Source organism: Pyrus communis, chromosome 8, assembly GCF_963583255.1.
Source record: "Pyrus communis chromosome 8, drPyrComm1.1, whole genome shotgun sequence".
NCBI lineage: Eukaryota > Viridiplantae > Streptophyta > Magnoliopsida > Rosales > Rosaceae > Pyrus > Pyrus communis.
In genome coordinates this window covers 24,286,845-24,304,298 of record NC_084810.1, presented here as the reverse complement: position 1 = coordinate 24,304,298, position 17,454 = coordinate 24,286,845, and the positions used below count along the sequence as shown (strand labels likewise).

Sequence of the window (17,454 nt, the reverse complement as noted above, 5' to 3'; positions counted from 1 at the left end):
AAACAATACATGCATGCAGCTTTTTTGAGGTATCAAGATATTTTCTTAGAAACCCAGAAGTCAGAAAGTTGCCATCATAATTTAATTAAGATTATATACATGCATTGGCATTTAACAATCTAAGACAGTGAAAAATGTTACATTTTGATGCGAGCCATGTCAAACCAGATTTGCTCAAAGGCCTTGACAATGAGTTCATGATATTCCTTTGAGTTGAGTGAGAGATAGCAAGCAAGAAGCTCTTCCAAATCCTTAGCTGCCCTGATATTGTTCTCCACAATCATCTCCATCATTGAATGCCTGAAGTCCCTCTGTGGATCAACTGAGGACTTCACAACGGCAAAACTCTCTGAAAGGTGCCTGTTCTTCGACTTCAAGCACGACGATGGTGATGATGGCACACTCTTTCTACCACATGGCTGAGTTTTCTTCTTGCTTCCAAGTCTTGGAGAGTTGCCTCTAAGTCTTATGCCCGTTGAACTGGCAGAAGACCTTCGAACCAAATTCCGGGCAACTTTCCTTTGGTTACCCTTCCGAATGCTTTCCTCCTTGACAATTTTGACAGTGAGAGACCTTTGTCCTTGTATTTCCTTCACTTTTGATGAACTTCTCTTGAACTTGGTGGCCTCATCAAATTTCAGTGGCTTTGTCAAAATTGGAGGAAGCTCTACCTCTGAGATCAGATCAGAATCAAACCCATCAGGCTTCTGATCATGGATTTTTCTTGTCGAGCCTTCATTTTTCATGTCAGCAAATTTCAGGTCACATTCAAATTCTGATGGGATTAATTCGTGAAAGTCAGGCTCGCTAGAACTCTCACTAGAAGAGCCAAAGTAATCGGGAGACTGAATATTTCTGTGGTGCTCATCAGTCCAAACCGAATTAATCTGAGCATGACAGTTGCAATTTGATGAGGACTTTGAGACAGATTTGTTAGGAGAAGGCTTGTAAACAGCTTTTCTTTCGGATCTTCTGGTGGATAATCTTCTGGGGTTTTCAGGAAAATGTGTGTCTGAGGCTTTTGGGTGGATAGGTGAATTGGAGAACTTGTTTTCTATGTTGGGTTGTGTAGAGAAGTAATAGGAGTATCTTCTTGTTTGAGACAGGTGGGATTTTTGGGGTGGTGAGAATTTATTTGAGGTTAGTTTCTTCTGATCGGTGGAGTGATGATGGTGCTGGGAGGTGTTGTGGTTTTTGTTTCTGGTGCTGCTCATGTCTTTGAGCTTGTAAAACCAAGCATTTGGGATCATGTCTGAAAATCTGAACTTGTAATTCCCCATCAAGAATGAAACAGCTAGCTCCTCCCTCCCTCTTTCTCTCTCTCTCTCTCTCTCTCTCTCTCTCTCTCTCTCTCACAGACTCGTGTGTGTGTGTGTGTGTGTATGGCTCTCACTCTTAAAAGAGCTGAATGTTATGGTCTACATCGAAGGTTGAAATTGGGGTCCAGTACTAGAAAAATTTAGTACGAAAGCAACAGGTTACATGTAAAATGAAAATAAAATTAGCAAATGATCATCTACCATAGTGGTGGAAATGAGTATTGCCCTTGCATTACGGTGTGGATTCGAATCCCATTATCTCTCTTATCTAACAAATCTTTCGTTTGACAAAAATACAAAAAAATTAGTTCTTCATTGCTATAGCTAGTGAAAAGTTAAGTTCTAACAAAGAGAAACACTTCTATGTAAAGAGTTTTATATTTTGCCCTAACTAGGGTTAATTGTTTGGATTGTATTACTTGGCACAGTCCAATTAGTTCACTGTTTATGCATGGTGATCTCTTGCAAACACCAAGCAATGATCGTTGTGATTAGGTAGTGCATCTTAAGCTTGAAGGAATCTAATTTCTATATTATTTATACATAGAATATATGATACGATATCGTTTTTACTTTTTACCATAAACAATGAAGAATATAATTAGAGCTTGATTTATTTGATGCTTTCTGGCTCCTGCATATATATACCCCAAGCGCGTTGTTGTCCCCTTTTAAATTTTATCTCATCTGGATCCTCCTCCTTTTGTTTACCTAAAGCAGCCAACATTAATCATGATTTTAGTAACAGCCAAGACCCATCTGTCTACCAAGTGCTGTATATCTTCCCATAATTCCTTGCTTTACAAATGATGATATTCCATGCCTTTTCCAAAGTGCTTAATTTCCACAAGGCCCGCAGGCTCTTAAAGCCAAGGCTGGATAACCTCTGGTTGCTAGTTATGGCATAATTGTTTTCAGTATTAAAACATATAAAAATTTATTGTATGATATTGAAATACTGTGATACGATAATATCTACTCTACGTACCTAATATAAAATAGTAAAACAGCATGGATAAACTACGAGTTTATACTATAGGATACCATGTCAATCCAATATAATTATAATACTGATACTGATACAATATCAATCCAATATAATTATAATACTGATACTGATACAATATCAATCCAATATAAATATGTTCAGTTGCTCACGCTTCATGAGTTATTTCTTACAGTGTTTATGTTTGTGGAGGAGCTCACAGTAGACTAACGTTAACGGTAAGTATATGGACTCGGTGTTGGCGATTGACCTAGTTCTACGTTTGAGCATTAAATCTTCTTCTCGTCCTTGGTTTAGACTAATGCTTCAATCTCTTCTTTACACACTAGGGACCGCAAGCAGACTGTAATTGATAGATATGGATTGATACTGAACCTCATATATTACAAGAGAGAATGTTTAGAATAAATTGCCAATTGATAGCCAATTGATAAGAGAAGAGACTTTGCATGTTCTTATAAGTGGTTGAGCTATTTTATATATTGCCAATTGGTTTTATGGTGGAACCCAACTTTTTTTACGATGTTAGAGCAGGTTATTCTATGTGTGAAAAACAATGGTCACCTGTGCTCCTCGTCACTCGAGTTGTGTTGTTCACATGTTAAGCTCGAAAATTCACCACATGTGAGAGATGGGCATTTGAGAATGAATCCCGAATTGATGAGAGGAAGAACGTTGCATTTACTTATAAGTAATTGGACTGCTTCTCATATCGCCCAATTGATTTTATGGTGAAACCTAACTTTTTTCAAAGAAGAAGGGTGATGGATTTCATATATACATATGTGACATAAAGCCTAACGTTACATTAAAGAAAAGACCTAACAACTAGCATGATATCGACTCATACGTGAACAGTAAATGTGCTGAAAATGAATATGTGAGCATTGGGATATTAAACGATGGAGACAATGAAATAGGAACAAAGAGACTTTGTGACAAGTGACATTAGATCAAGACAGAGATATGTAAACAAGTCCCGACAGACAAATAAACATTATTTTCATCCCCAAAATTGTAAGATAAGTTTTTCCTTCATGTCAAATCCTCTCGATTTGAAAAATTATTTACGTATAAATTCAACATACTTGGAATATAATTGTTAATCCATTCTTATCCAACCCTAAAATACCAAATGAGATTGTAAGAAATCATTCATACTTGTCTGTAAATTGTGCAGATCACAGTTTTATATGTACTGATATACATAAACATGTTAATAAAAACACAAACATGAAAGTTTACACACTCGTATTAAACTACGGTTAGTTTGTTACTCCCTACATGTCAAAAATCAAAGTAATTTCCGTACAGACCAAGAAAAACAGAAAACAATCGGGACCAGGAGGATGAATGGTCCCAAATTTTGAAGAATGAGACACCTCTCGACAAACCATTCTACTATTTCTTTTGCTTTTTCTTTCCCTATTGTCGTGGGTTTGTTAATAGGCCCGTAAAATAGGTCAGATCTAGCCCATCTCAATTATTAGTCCTCAAAGGTCCAAGTTTACCCGGCCATCATTTCAGCCCATTGGATTAGTTGGGCTAGACCGGACCATGCTAACACTAGGCACCCTACTATTGGTGGCCAATAATATTTTTATTTTTGTGTTAGTTTTTTAAATTGGTTTAGGTTACCTTTTTGTCCATTAATTTTTTACAGCGACATTCATACTCTATTTTGTTAAAACAATTCATAAGTTCAAATCTCGAATAAAAGCAGAAAAAGAACTTATCGTTGAGCAAAATATAGTTACTCTTATCAAACTAGATCATGTAAAATTTGATACACACAAGTGCTTGGCTCTTTGCTCTCTAATTTTCTCACAAACTTTCATAGGGATTAGAGTCTATCTCCGTCTCTTTTTCTCAAATGTTGAGATAAAAATTTCAGATGTAAAAATTATATTTACATCTTATTTATATTTTGGTGAAAAATGAGTACGATTTTTTTAAGATTTTAAAGAGATGAGTTAGCGACTCACTACTAATTACACTGATATTATCTCCAACTTTACATATTATCACCTACATAGCACGATATGTGTTCCATATCCTCATATACACCTTCGACTAAAGATCGCTCTTAAAATTTCAAGGTCCAAAGACCACGCGTTAACCCAGCTGTTGACATTGACACCCGCTTAAGAACTTTGGGGTTTACTTCATTTCCTAATTTCATGGTATCCCACTTACTTTGACTCCAATACGTGAACCCCATCAACATTATTTATCACCCAATTAAGAGAAAGCACAGAACTCTCTCTCTCTCACTCTCTCTCTCTCTCTCTCTCTCTCTATATATATATATATATATATATATGTTACACCAAACGATATTGCAACAGCAAAACTCTTAAAAGCGATAAAAAGCAGCAAAGTCACCATCCTGCACTATCCCTAGCTTCAATCACACTGCTTTTATCAATCATTAGCTATGAAGTTGAAAGCATCAGTTGCCTTGAGATCCAAGCTACTCAAACCATGCAGAAATTTCCTACAAATCTTCAGATTCAAGCTCAAAAAACCATTCTTTTTAAGAGCTCTTCGTCTCCGTCGATCTCCTTACACCCAAGTTAAAGAGGATAAAAAGTCTCTGAAGAAGAAGAGTCGGATAACTTTGTTCCTATCATCTTTCTGTTCAACCAGGAAACCGAAAGGAATGGACAGACTAGCAGCGCTCAAGAGCTTCTCTGAAAGAGGGGGTGACAGAAATGGAATACTGCACTATCCGTCACCTGTCACACCGGCGGATATGACCGGAGGAAGGGCGGGGGCTTCTGGTAATGACGAGCTGCAAGATGCGTGCAGGAGTTTTGAGAACTATTTGGTGGAGATGATCATTGAGGAAGGGAAAGTGGGGGACTTGATGGATGTGGAAGAGCTTCTGTATTGCTGGAAGAACCTCAAGTGCCCTGTTTTCATTGATTTGGTTGGGAGATTCTATGGGGAGCTTTGCAAGGACTTGTTTTCTCCTAGCAGTGATGAAAGTTAGTGTGATTTTGCAAAAATTGAATTCTTTGTCTTAAATGCCAAGTCATATTTTTTTTATTTTTTTTATAATACTAGGTGTAAGTGCAAAAAAATGATTCATTTTATCATACTTCTTTGCTCCACTAGGCATAAAATCCTCTAAATGGGAAACAATTTGATGACAGAGTTAGGTGTAAATTTTGGGAATGGAAATGGGATCTTGAAATGTTAAATCTAAAACAATCATCGCTAATGCCATGTTTGCTTACTTAAAATGACAAGAATTATGAAACGAGAAACTAGGGAACATGGGAGAGAAGGAATGAAAATAAGATCTTGATTTTACAGGTATTGGATTACTGATCTCATAGTAGGAGCACCATGTTTTTCGATTCTGTACGAGATATCAAACACGTGAAATGTCAAAAATCGAAACAATTCCAATACACGTGTTCATAAACACATGAAAAGTCAAGAATCGAAATAGTTCCATTCCAGTCCAAGTAAACGAGAGAGATTTCAGCCTATCAGGTACACGTTACGTTACGGGACACAAAATGTCATAATACAAGTGATTGCCGAACAAGCAATGTGTTTCCCAAGTTGAAGAACAAGGGCCATGATTAAATTGTGGAAAGAAACATTAACCAGATTCATGCAATCTACTACATTCATATAGATCTATCAAAATTCAAAACTTGAAATTTGGAAATTTCATACTCATATGGATCTACCTTGTATTCCCCAACAAGTGCTCTTGACTAATTTAACTATTAACATTTTCATAACAGAAGTTAGGTTCAGTTGAATTACCAGTTAGCCGGTAAACTGTAAACATTACCAAGCGACGTTACATTTTTGATTTCGAAACATACACCCGAGACCTCACAATTGTCTCTCCAACTCTAAATCCGGGCACGACCATAAACTCCACCTGTTGTTCACCCCAGACAGCTGCACCTTCCCCGTCTTCCTCCACGGACTCCATATGGATATCCGAGAATTTACTTCCTCTTTCGACAGCAAACATTTTTGCTTCAGAATCTATCGAAGGTGCAATGCCACGCAACACCCAAACCGACCTTGCCATTCTCGCGAATATTTGGTAGAATGAAGTCCTCGGATGCTTGCCACTCAATACAAGAGTCCTGTGATCCAGATGGCCAAAAAACTTGGCTTCCATTGTTGGATGAACAACTAAGAGATACTTTTCTCCACAGAATCTTGCAAAATCGGAATCTGGGTTCTCCATCAGGGCATCGATTGGGTCATCATATCTCATAATACCATCCACATTATGAGATTTCAATGACATTCCATAAAACATTCTCCTAGCAATGTAGGCTTCAAATGCATATTTTTTGTGGGCCCTTTTTGAATACACAGCTTCCACTTCCACTGTCTTTGCCGCAAGATCCAAATCCCAGCCTGAAGCTCTCATCAAGCTAATTAACGGCTTTGCAAAATCGTGAATGGATTTCGATGCAGCTCTGAAAGCATCCTGAAATGTCGCAACGTTCCACACCCTTACATTCTTCCTCTGCAAACTTACCTGCCTTACCTTTTCAGCCAGTGCCACATTCACCGAATCCAAATCCCTGAGCTCTTTTTGCAAGCAGAGTATATCAGAGTTCTTAACTTCCATTTGAAACTTCAACTCGTCCAGTAGCTTCTCGTTCAGTTCAACTTTCTTCTTCAGGATATCTGAACGAGAGGGATCAGACTTCAACTTTATACATTGCTTCTCCTTATATGCGCGCTTCATCTTACAGAGCGCTTCAAGCTCAGTCATAAATTGTTCGTCCGCAGCTACAATCTTCTTCGGGTTATAGGGCAAATGAGCTTGCTGAAGCTGAACGTAAGCTAATTTCAGAGCTGAAACAATGTCAAACAACTTGGATAACTCTGCATCCCCACACTTATCGCTTGCTCTATTTACTTCCACAGGCTGGGGGTGGATCTTCACCCCATCACACTCCGTCTCCTCTGTCACATCGCTGCTATCCTCACCCAAATGTGCATTACTAATGTTGGGGTTGTCGGGTTGATGGTTATGATCCGGGTTCTCGGACGAAAACACGCCAATGGATCTCAACTTGCAAACTTTGGCAAACTTGGAGACAATATCAGTTATGTTTGAGGAGGGTTTAAGGGGTTTGGCAGTAGCAAATTCCATTTCCTTCCTTAAAAGGTTCAAAAACCCTAATCAGAAACTAATACTGCATATCCAAACAACAATTTCACTAAAAGCACTTTTGGTTCCACAGAATTAAAAAAGAACAACAATCTGATATATAACTTGTCTCTCAAATTGGGCAGAGCAAACCCATGAAACCTGGCGTAGAAAATGCCCACTAACAAAATAGTATACTCAACAAAAACCCCAGCAGCCAGCAGAATTGCAAAAGCACTTTTGACTTTGTGGATCAAAAACCCCAAATCAAACCAAACCCAGACACCAAAAGTTCAACAGGAACAAGCCCAAAAGCCCTTTTACAAAACCCAAAAGCCAGAAATCAACAGAAGCGATTCTACAGCAGAAGCAGGGCACATGCAAAACAAGAACAACAGCTTTTGGAGTTCATAAGAAACTTACAAGCCAGCAAGTGAAGCAGCTAGACGACGGCGTTTTGGCGAAGAGCTATCTCCTTGTTCTGCATTCTCCAATGTCCGGTCTCAGCGAAAAATGGGTTTTGGTGGAGATGCCAATGTAATCATATTTTAACATTTTCATACCAGTACAAATTTTTTTATTTTTTTTTTCAGAAATTGTTTGGAAAAATGTGAGGGTTATAAAATTTGGTGATTTTTTAAATTAATATTATTAATTTTTCTGAGAAATGTGCTAAAACCCAGACCGCGAATCTCTATGGCTTCTGAATAACCTCCTGTCACCACTTTGAAATTCCTGCATTTTTTACTTTTTCTGCTTTTTTTTTTTTGGAATTTAAATTTAAATTGTTTTTTAGTGTTTAATTTTTGGGATTTTTTCAGAGAAAGAAGCGCACGTAGTTACCAGCAGAAAGTTAATTGTAAAAAAAAAAAAAAAAAAAGAGGATCGCACGCGAGTTTCTTTTAACTTCTGTGTCAGAGTCTCCGAGAGATTCAGAGCGTTGACGCGCATCCCGATATCTGCTCTGTAATTTTACTGCTGGTTTTGGGATTTCCAGTTTGAATCTCCACCGTTGAAATACATGCTGTGGAATGTGGAATCGCAACTGAAAATGTAATGACCAAGGGATTAAATTTATACATAAAGTTTTGAAAACTAAATGATATGAACGTTAATGATTGACGTGTTTATGCTTATTAGTGACACATTATTTAGTTTGCAAATTTAATCATTAAATTTGGTCTCTCTAGTATTATTCCAACTAAGACACGATGGACATATCACAAACGTTTAGGGAAATGGATTCGTGTGTAGAGAGAAATTTTTACGTGTGCCAGAACACTCTTCATGAATGGCTGTTACATATTATAGTTTTTTTCAGAATAGTAATATCACTTGGTGTATAAAAAATCTCTAATAGTTGAATTAACGTTGAGTACGCGCACTGAGTTGGACATTTAAAAAGGAAAATCCCAGAAGAGCTGCAATCAATACGTTTTTCCTAATTCTGGATTTCCAAAAGGAAGTACAAGTAACATGCGAAACTTTATAGTTTCAAACATGGTTGACCTCCAATATTACTGATACGTTCTAACTTAATTACTTATTACTCGGTATTGAGTTTTATCATTAAAAACCTCGATGATATAAGAAGTGAAAACTCCCATCTGATACAAGATATGGTACAAATATGAAAAATCTCAGCTTAGTCCCTTCTAGTTAACCCTAAGGCAAGGCGTTGAGGAAACCAAACTTAATAGAACGAAGGGTTTATTGTTTCGGAAACTGTCAAAGTGCAGAATGTAACTGGAAGAGCAGTTGCCTTGTTGACATGGGGTGAACTGAAAAGCATAATCACGTGAAGAATCTATCTGAACAGATGAGTTGGTAATATGTAAGCTTACAAGGGACAAGAAGTGAGTCCAATATTAAAAAGATAGGGAGAGATACAATCATACAAGCAAACACAAAAACCTGAAAAGTTTAATACTGAGAGACTTTGCATGGAGCCAAGATCGTGAAAACGACATTCAAATTGAGGAAGAAGAGCGGGGGACCGTTTTTTATATCGCAAATATATTGATCCCAGTCCCACTTGTAACACTGTTATACTACATGAAAACAGTGACAATACCAACCCCAAATCTTTGCCACCATATTAAATTCTACATGTTATTGTCCCCTTAATTTGTTTCTTCTTGCTGTTTTCACATATGCCCATAAGTAATTAATAGTTCTCATGACATTATATTACTGGAAAAAAATTATAAGATAAGGGAGAGTAAAGTGCTTCAATCTTGCAATGAGATTATTATGGGCGTGAAGCATAAAACCTAGTTCATTTACGCTTATCGCTTGTATTCTTGCTCTCAACCAAATCAGTGTACTCAACTAAAAGAAGTTGTATGTGACCAATAAGTCTGTGAGATGTGAGAAAGACACATATAAGTTATATATGACATATAAAACCTAGTCCATTTGCTATAATTTTAATGTTACAAGCACTACTCCTCCAAAAGAGTAGAAGAAACTTATGAAAAGATTGTAATTTAATTGTTTCCACAAACAACTATAAGAATGGACAAGTATGGCATGTTTGAATTCAAACTACAAGCATGGTAAAAAAACTAGTTTATTTGAGTTACATCTGATTTAGCTTGGCTGCGTTTCTTGCGGCGAATGAGTAGTTAGGGTTTCTAGGGTTTGTTCTGTTTTGTGCTTATTTCCTTGTTTTAGTCCCTTTATTTTGTTGTTTGGCTGGTCCATATTATTTCTTGGTGTTTCGCTTTGTATTTGGACCATTCTATGTACCTCTTTTTTTTATTTTTTTATTTGTATGACAATGAATTATATTTCCATAAAAAGTAGTAGTCATATGTCTTGGCAGACCTTAGAGGTCCTGTTTTCTAATAGACAAGATGGTGTACAGCTTTTTTCAATCTAATATCATGAACCGTTTGGATCAAGAGGAGACATAACACAGAAGAAAATAAATATGCATGGAACCCTCAACCCTGTAAATTTGTATGGAGCTGAGAGTACAAACAAATAATATCCGAAATGCAATTATATATATATATATATAGCACTCTTCTACAGTGTATTGTAGTGCATAAAGGGAGTTAGAATAATATCCTATTTGTTGTTGGGTTAATCTAAAGAGAATTTCTAAGCATTCGTATATGCACAACAAGATCTGACAATTCCCAACAGTTGATGCAATGCAATATGGACTTTACATGCATATACGGCTGAGATTGCATCAACAATTAATAGTCACACATTTGTATGTTGGGAAAATGTCCTAAGCTGTGTTGGGAAAATGTCCTAAGCACTTCTTTTAAGAAGTCGATAGTCGATACCTTTACCATTGTGGACACCAAGCATTTAGTAAAGAGAGAGGCTTGGCTTCTTAAGATTAAGGAGGAGTTACTCCTCAAGATACTCCGTAAAGATCATCTCTACAAAAAAAAAAAAAATCAATTAAAAATAAGATTGTTTAGTCAATTAACTGTAACAAATAGAAAAACAGGTCATCATTCTTTTACCATATCCATCCATCTATTTTTTTATGGTTTGATGACTAAACGATCTCGTATGTAAATTTTTTTTTTTTTTTTTTTTTTTTTTTTTTTTTTTTTTGTAGAGATGATCTTTAAAATATGTAATTTATAATATGAACGATTCCGATCATAATCATAAAATTTTGTAAATCAGCCATGTAATAAATTGAGGAGCTTAATTACTATACTAAAGTATGTATGAGAACATATCTTAGATGTGAACCCTTACAATTTTGGTAATATATGTGTATGATAGATACCACACAATAGGATCGAATCCTGACCAAATATCTTATATAGCCGCTAAAGTGTCCCTGATGAGAAAGGCAGCCACAGCTATCACAAACAATTATTTATGATCATCAGATCAAAAGAGAGCCCCATCTGTCAAAATCAGAATCAAAATATAGAGTTGTCAGCTTTGTTCAAAAGAGAGTCCCACCCTTATTTAACCTAATGCATTTCCCACATCTCTATCAAACTCTAAACCTAGCTTTGGTGGGACAACGGTCAAATTTAATTCAAGATTGAAATGTTCATGTCTGGCTAAGTGGGTCGACATCTGTAGAGATGTATAATACACACACATATATACATGTGAGACAACGAGTCTCTGGACTTGGTTTCTATTAGCAAATAGGAAGGCCAGGAGGAAAGCAAAGGGCATCAGAACCCTATCGAGCAGAAACAAAAGCATAGAAACAAGAACAGGTTTGCAATATTTGCAGAGACTTGCAATAAGTTAGTTTCCTTTTCTCCACATCTGCATTTTTTCCCAAATGCCCACGCTTGCACCAAACAACATATTCATTGCTAGGGACGATACGAGTAATTAAGTCGAACATGTGTTTCTGTACATTTGGTTTTCCTGTGTCTTTACTTCATGGAGCAAGAATATATTCACTTTTATCGTGTTTCAAAACCCTAATGTGATTATAGTTCCGGACCCATTTGCCCTCTTGCCATTTTTTCATCTCACCTAGCCAAGTGATACGTTAGAAATGTAAATGCTTGCAGATGGAAGGATAGTATGGTAAGAGTGCATGGCGGGCTGCAGATGATTGGGTTATATGTTGAATAATTTGTGCATGGTTTATGTCGTTGTCTGTTGGCAATTCATGTTAGGAAAAAGAAAAACACAGAGGTCTGTCATTTCACCATCTCTTCCAAGAGTACGTAAGCTTATTCTATCATTAATTCCGTCAGCGTGAGATGAAGGATTTAGCTTGCAAATAGCAAATTTACATTTTTTCCTGATAGGGTAAATGATCAAATTTAGCAAAAGCTATTACTTCATAATGCTGCAATTATTTCTTTGTCATGTCTCACGGACAGGCAAAAGTAACTTTAATTTCCCCAATCATGTTTTATTTTATTATTATTTTTATATCCATGTTATTTCTTGTTCAAGTAGGAAATTGAAAAGGAACGTATGAGAAGTAAAAATAAGTATATGGATAACACTACCCTTTTAAGTAATGTATTGAAAGAGGTTTACCTTTTCTGCTACAGTTAACACTCTCTAATTATAATGCGCAACGAAAGATTCATTCCTTCTTATATATCAACCACAATTGTTCAAAGTTAATCCATGAATTATCGGCGAAGAGTTGCATGTGCTTATAAGTAATTGGATTATTTACTCCCTATATAGCCAATTGATTTTATAGTGGAACATCAATTTTCCTCATGATATCAAAGCACGTTGTCTCTTGTATAAAAGCCCAACGGCCACACGTGTTCCACATCACCTGATTTGCATTGTCCACGTGTTTGGCTTGAAAATTCACCACACATGAAGGGACTTGTCGAGAGTTAATCCCACATTGGAGAAATTAGGAACTTTGCATGTGCTTATAAGTAAGTTGGGCTACTTTTCATATAACCAATTGATTTGAAACCTCAACTTTCCTCAACAATGATATACACATAGTTATTCATTAAAAACATGAAAGAAGAAGGATCGAGTCCATACATGTAGAGGGAGTACTCAAGCATTTTCCTTCTAATGCACTCCATATCGATAATTTGGCTCTTAATTTATTCGTTCTCGGAAATTTAGCTAGGAAGAGGACATGAGAAACCCCCCCCATCAGGTAAAATAGAATTTCTAAGGTAATACGAGAGATTTAAGTAAAATTCAAGAGTCTTTGCATTTTGTGAAAATTGAATAATCATTTAAAGATATCCATTAAACACAGTCTTGCTTCATTATTGTTAGTGTTTTTATTAATAATTTTTTTGTTGATTCAAGGAAAAAATGTGTATTGATACTAGGAATATTAATCATAGATAGAAAGATTATGTATATCTTGTCAATGAAATTTTTTATAAAATAATGGGAGGTTACGTTAGGGCGCTTAACGGCATAAAGATTAGAATTGCTATTGATCTTAGAGAAAGAAAACACTAACAAATGAAACTACACATAGATTAATATTTAGAGTAAAACGTTCAGAAAATCATGATCTGAATAAGAGAAGTAGAAAGTTATAAGCCATGTGAAAGAACAAGTAAACTGTCGATTATCCATGTCCTACACGGGCCATTTCAAAACCCATTACCAAACACACCATTTTCTGGCTGATTTGTTTGGACAATTTGTCCACACCCGATTGCTTTTGTTAAGGAATCTGCTCCATCAACTGCTGCTCCACCAGCTCCATCAACTGCTGCTCCACCAACTGCCGAATCTGCTCCATCAACTGCTGCTCCACCAACTGCACAATTGGAATACAACCTGGACAGCAGACCTCATGTGCTCTGATGTGTTGCAGCATGGGCACGTGGCTGCAATATTCCTGACAGCAGCATGGGCAGCAAGCATGTGTCTTTAGTTTAATATTCCTGACAGCAGCATGGGCAGCAAGCATGTGTCTTTAGTTTATTACATGTGTGTCTGTGTAAGATGTATATAAAACATCTGACTATTATTACAATAAGTAATACAGAAAACATATCATTTGTATATGGTATCACGAGCCCAAAAACTCCAACGAGAAATTTTTTTTCTGATCCATCTCTTCCCTGTCTTCATCCATGGCCACTGACGCCTCTACAACCAACCCTCTACCAGACCTCAACTCCACTACTCCCACCTTGATCACCATAAACGCTACAACCCAATTACCTGTGAAACTCACACCCACTAATTACCCATCCTGGCGTGCTCAGTTCAACGCCCTTCTTTACGGCTACGATCTCATGGGTTATGTGGATGGTTCTCATCTCTGCCCATCAACCACTCAAACCGTGCTTCGCACCTTCTGGATTCGGCAAGATCAACTCCTCCTTCATGCGATTCTTGCTTCCGTCTCCCCGCAGGTCATCTCCCTTATTGCCTCTGCCAAGACATCCAAGGAAGCTTGGGACAAGCTTCTTCATCTCTTTGCTAGCAAAGCCCGTGCCCGTGTTCTTGGTCTCAAAGAACGCCTTACTCTCCTGCGTCGTGAGAACAAGCCTGTCTCTGAGTATCTACAAGAAGTCCGCATTATTGCAGACGAGCTTGCCATCATTGATGTTCCCCTCTCTGATGATGATCTCCTCCTCTACATTCTTAATGGTGTTGGCTCGGACTTCAAGGAAATTGCTGCGGTAGTTCGCTCCCGCGACACCTCAATCTCTTTTGAAAACCTGCATGACAAACTGGTTGAACATGAAGCTGCTCTTAAGCGTGATGATACCACTGTTCTACCCCCAGTGATCACTGCCAATGTCACTCAGACATCTCGCTTCCACACCTCAAATCGTGGCTTCCGCTCTCACAACTCCAACTCCAACCGTGGGTCCTTTCTCTCTCGCAATCCTTCTCGTAGTTCCTTTGAGCACCCCCACACATCTTCCACTGCCACCAATTCTCGTGGTTCCTACAAGTCCATCCAACAATCCTTCACCGACAATGGTCGCCGCTCTACCAACATGAACAACACAGGTTATCGTGGTTTCTGTCAATGGTGTGGCACTCAAGGTCATAGTGCCAAACGCTGCCCTCAACTCCAATCTGGACCTTCCAGTACGCTCGTGGCCAATCCTACCACCCATGGCCGGTCCACCTCTTCTCCAACATGGTTGCTTGATTCTGGTGCCTCTCACCATGTTACCTCTAATGTCAACACTCTCTCTGGTGCAGCCATATATGATGGTCCTGATGAAATAATTATTGGTAATGGTTCAGGTTTGGGTATCACACATGTCGGTTCAACCACATTACCCTCCTCATCTTCCCAATCTTTCAGCTTATCAAACGTTCTATGCGTTCCTTCTATGAAAAAAGACATTATTTCTATCTCTAAATTTAATAAACAAAATAATACCTCTATTGAACTTTTTCCTGATTTCTTTCATGTCAAGGATCTGAGCACGGGGGCGGTTCTTCTTCGAGGCCCGAATAAGGATGATGTGTATGAGTGGTCTCCTCAATCTAAATCATTTCATCAACCACAAGCTATGGTGGGTGTGGTGGTCTCTCCCAACCTCTGGCATCGTCGTCTTGGTCACCCCAGTCATCAAACTCTCCAACAAGTCCTTCGTATGTCTTCCATTAATGTGTCTTCCAAGTTGTTCAAGTCTGTTTGTCATTCATGTCTATGTAATAAAAGCCATCGTCTCCCATTTGGAACTTCGTCTCTCACCAGTCATGGTGCATTAGACCTCGTTTATAGTGATGTTTGGGGCCCTGCTCCATACTCTTCAATTGATGGTTTTTCTTACTATGTTATCTTTGTTGATCATTTTACAAAATATATATGGCTCTACCCTCTCAAAAAGAAATCTGATGTGTTTTCCACTTTTGTCACCTTCAAAGCACTAGTTGAAAATTACTTCAAAAGAAAAATCACTAGGTTATACACTGATGGTGGGGGTGAATTTATCAAACTCCAACATTTTCTCTCATCCAATGGCATCACCCATCTTCTTACACCACCTCACACTCCTCAACACAATGGAGTCGCCGAACGACGACATCGTCATATTGTTGAAACTGGTCTCACACTTCTTCATCAAGCTTCTTTACCTCTCACCTATTGGTCTTATGCCTTTAAAACAGCTACCTATCTTATCAACCGTATGCCCACTCCGATTCTTAATAATATCTCCCCATTCACTCAACTATTTGATGAACAACCCAACTACTCCCGTCTTCGTACATTTGGGTGCTTGTGTTTTCCTTGGTTACGTCCTTACAATTCCAATAAATTACTCCCTCGTTCCCGCCCATGCCTCTTCCTTGGTTACTCATCTAATCAAAGTGCATTTCAGTGTCTTGATCTTTCCTCCCACAAAATTTTTATCTCTCGGCATGTTCAATTCGATGAGTCCACTTTTCCTCTTGCTAACCTCCCTTCCTCCACTCCCCATGTCACGGTTGATAACTCTCACACTTGGGTCTCTTCTCTTTCTCCAGTTACTCATGTTCCCGTCCACTTACCCACCAGGCCTGTTGAGTCGGCTGTTTCTTCTTCGCTGCCACCACACGTCACATCATCATCATCATCAGAATCTGCCCCTGTCTCAGAACCGTCACCATCCGCTGCACCTATATTCACCCCACCACATTCTCCAACCCAAACTGATCACGTCCAGCCACCTCCCCCCAACAACCCCGTTCGTACATACACTAGAAACCCTCATAGGACTGTTGTCACCTTTCCATCCTCTAACCCAACCTCCCCCAACCCCCCCGTACCTCCTGTGCTCCCCAATCATTCCATGATCACCCGTGCCAAAGTCGGTATCCACAAACCCAATCCTCGGTATGCTATGACTGCTACTAAACATCCCATTCTCTCCTCAGTTGAACCGACATGTGTCTCTCAGGCTGTCAAGGATCCCCTTTGGCGACAAGCAATGTCCAATGAGTTCAATGCGTTAATTCGCAATGGTACATGGGAGCTCGTTCCTTCCCTTCCCTCTCAAAATCTTATTGGTTGTAAGTGGGTGTTTCGTATCAAACGGCATCCTGATGGCAATATTGACAGGTACAAGGCACGCTTAGTTGCCAAGGGTTTTCACCAACGTCCTGGTATTGATTTTTCAGATACTTTCAGTCCGGTGATCAAACCTACTACCATACGCATTGTTTTGCATCTTGCCGTGACTCATAAGTGGCCAATTCGTCAGTTGGACGTCAACAATGCTTTCCTTCATGGCACACTCCGTGAAAATGTCTATATGGTCCAACCACCTGGTTTTGTTGACTCCAATCATCCATCTCATGTGTGTAAATTGAGGAAAGCCCTCTATGGCCTCAAACAGGCTCCCAGGGCATGGTACAAGGAATTACACTCATTTCTGCTCTCCCATGGCTTTGTCAATGCCATCTCTGATGCCTCACTCTTTCTCTTGAATCAAGGGACTGCTGTAATTATTTTTTGGTTTATGTTGATGATCTTCTTATTACAGGAAACGATTCCTCACTTATAGCAAAGTTCATTCACCTGTTGGCAACTCGGTTCTCCGTCAAGGACCTGGGCTCCTTAC

At 38.4% G+C, this 17,454-nt stretch overlaps 3 protein-coding genes across 3 annotated transcripts in view; 1 reads left to right on the top strand and 2 right to left on the bottom strand.

Annotated features, from left to right (window-relative positions):
- LOC137742586 (transcription repressor OFP4-like) overlaps positions 1 to 1,348 on the bottom strand; it is a 1,375-nt gene extending 27 nt beyond the window's left edge. Inside the window, exon 1 of the mRNA XM_068482496.1 lies at positions 1 to 1,348. This exon is cut by the window's left edge and continues 27 nt beyond it. Coding sequence (XP_068338597.1) covers positions 138 to 1,280 — 1,143 coding nt within the window. The 5' untranslated portion in view covers positions 1,281 to 1,348 and the 3' untranslated portion in view covers positions 1 to 137.
- Positions 1,349 to 4,762: 3,414 nt separating this feature from the next.
- Positions 4,763 to 5,321, top strand: LOC137741575 (transcription repressor OFP17-like). Its single transcript, XM_068481268.1, has one exon. It carries the CDS (start codon positions 4,763 to 4,765, stop codon positions 5,318 to 5,320), a length of 558 nt encoding a protein of 185 aa, XP_068337369.1. The 3' UTR covers position 5,321.
- A 681-nt stretch (positions 5,322 to 6,002) lies between these two features.
- On the bottom strand, positions 6,003 to 7,966 carry LOC137741383 (protein GRAVITROPIC IN THE LIGHT 1-like). Its single transcript, XM_068481102.1, has 2 exons — positions 7,895 to 7,966; positions 6,003 to 7,481 (listed from the first exon to the last, which is right to left on the bottom strand). The coding sequence occupies exon 2, from the start codon at positions 7,472 to 7,474 to the stop codon at positions 6,149 to 6,151; it is 1,326 nt and encodes a 441-aa protein (XP_068337203.1). The 5' UTR covers positions 7,475 to 7,481; positions 7,895 to 7,966; the 3' UTR covers positions 6,003 to 6,148.
- Between the last annotated feature and the right edge of the window lie 9,488 nt (positions 7,967 to 17,454).

Coding starts and splice junctions, on each gene's coding strand:
- LOC137741575 (XM_068481268.1), top strand. CDS start 4,763: ATGAAGTTGAAAGCATCAGTTGCCTTGAGATCCAAGCTACTCAAACCA.
- LOC137741383 (XM_068481102.1), bottom strand. CDS start 7,474: ATGGAATTTGCTACTGCCAAACCCCTTAAACCCTCCTCAAACATAACT.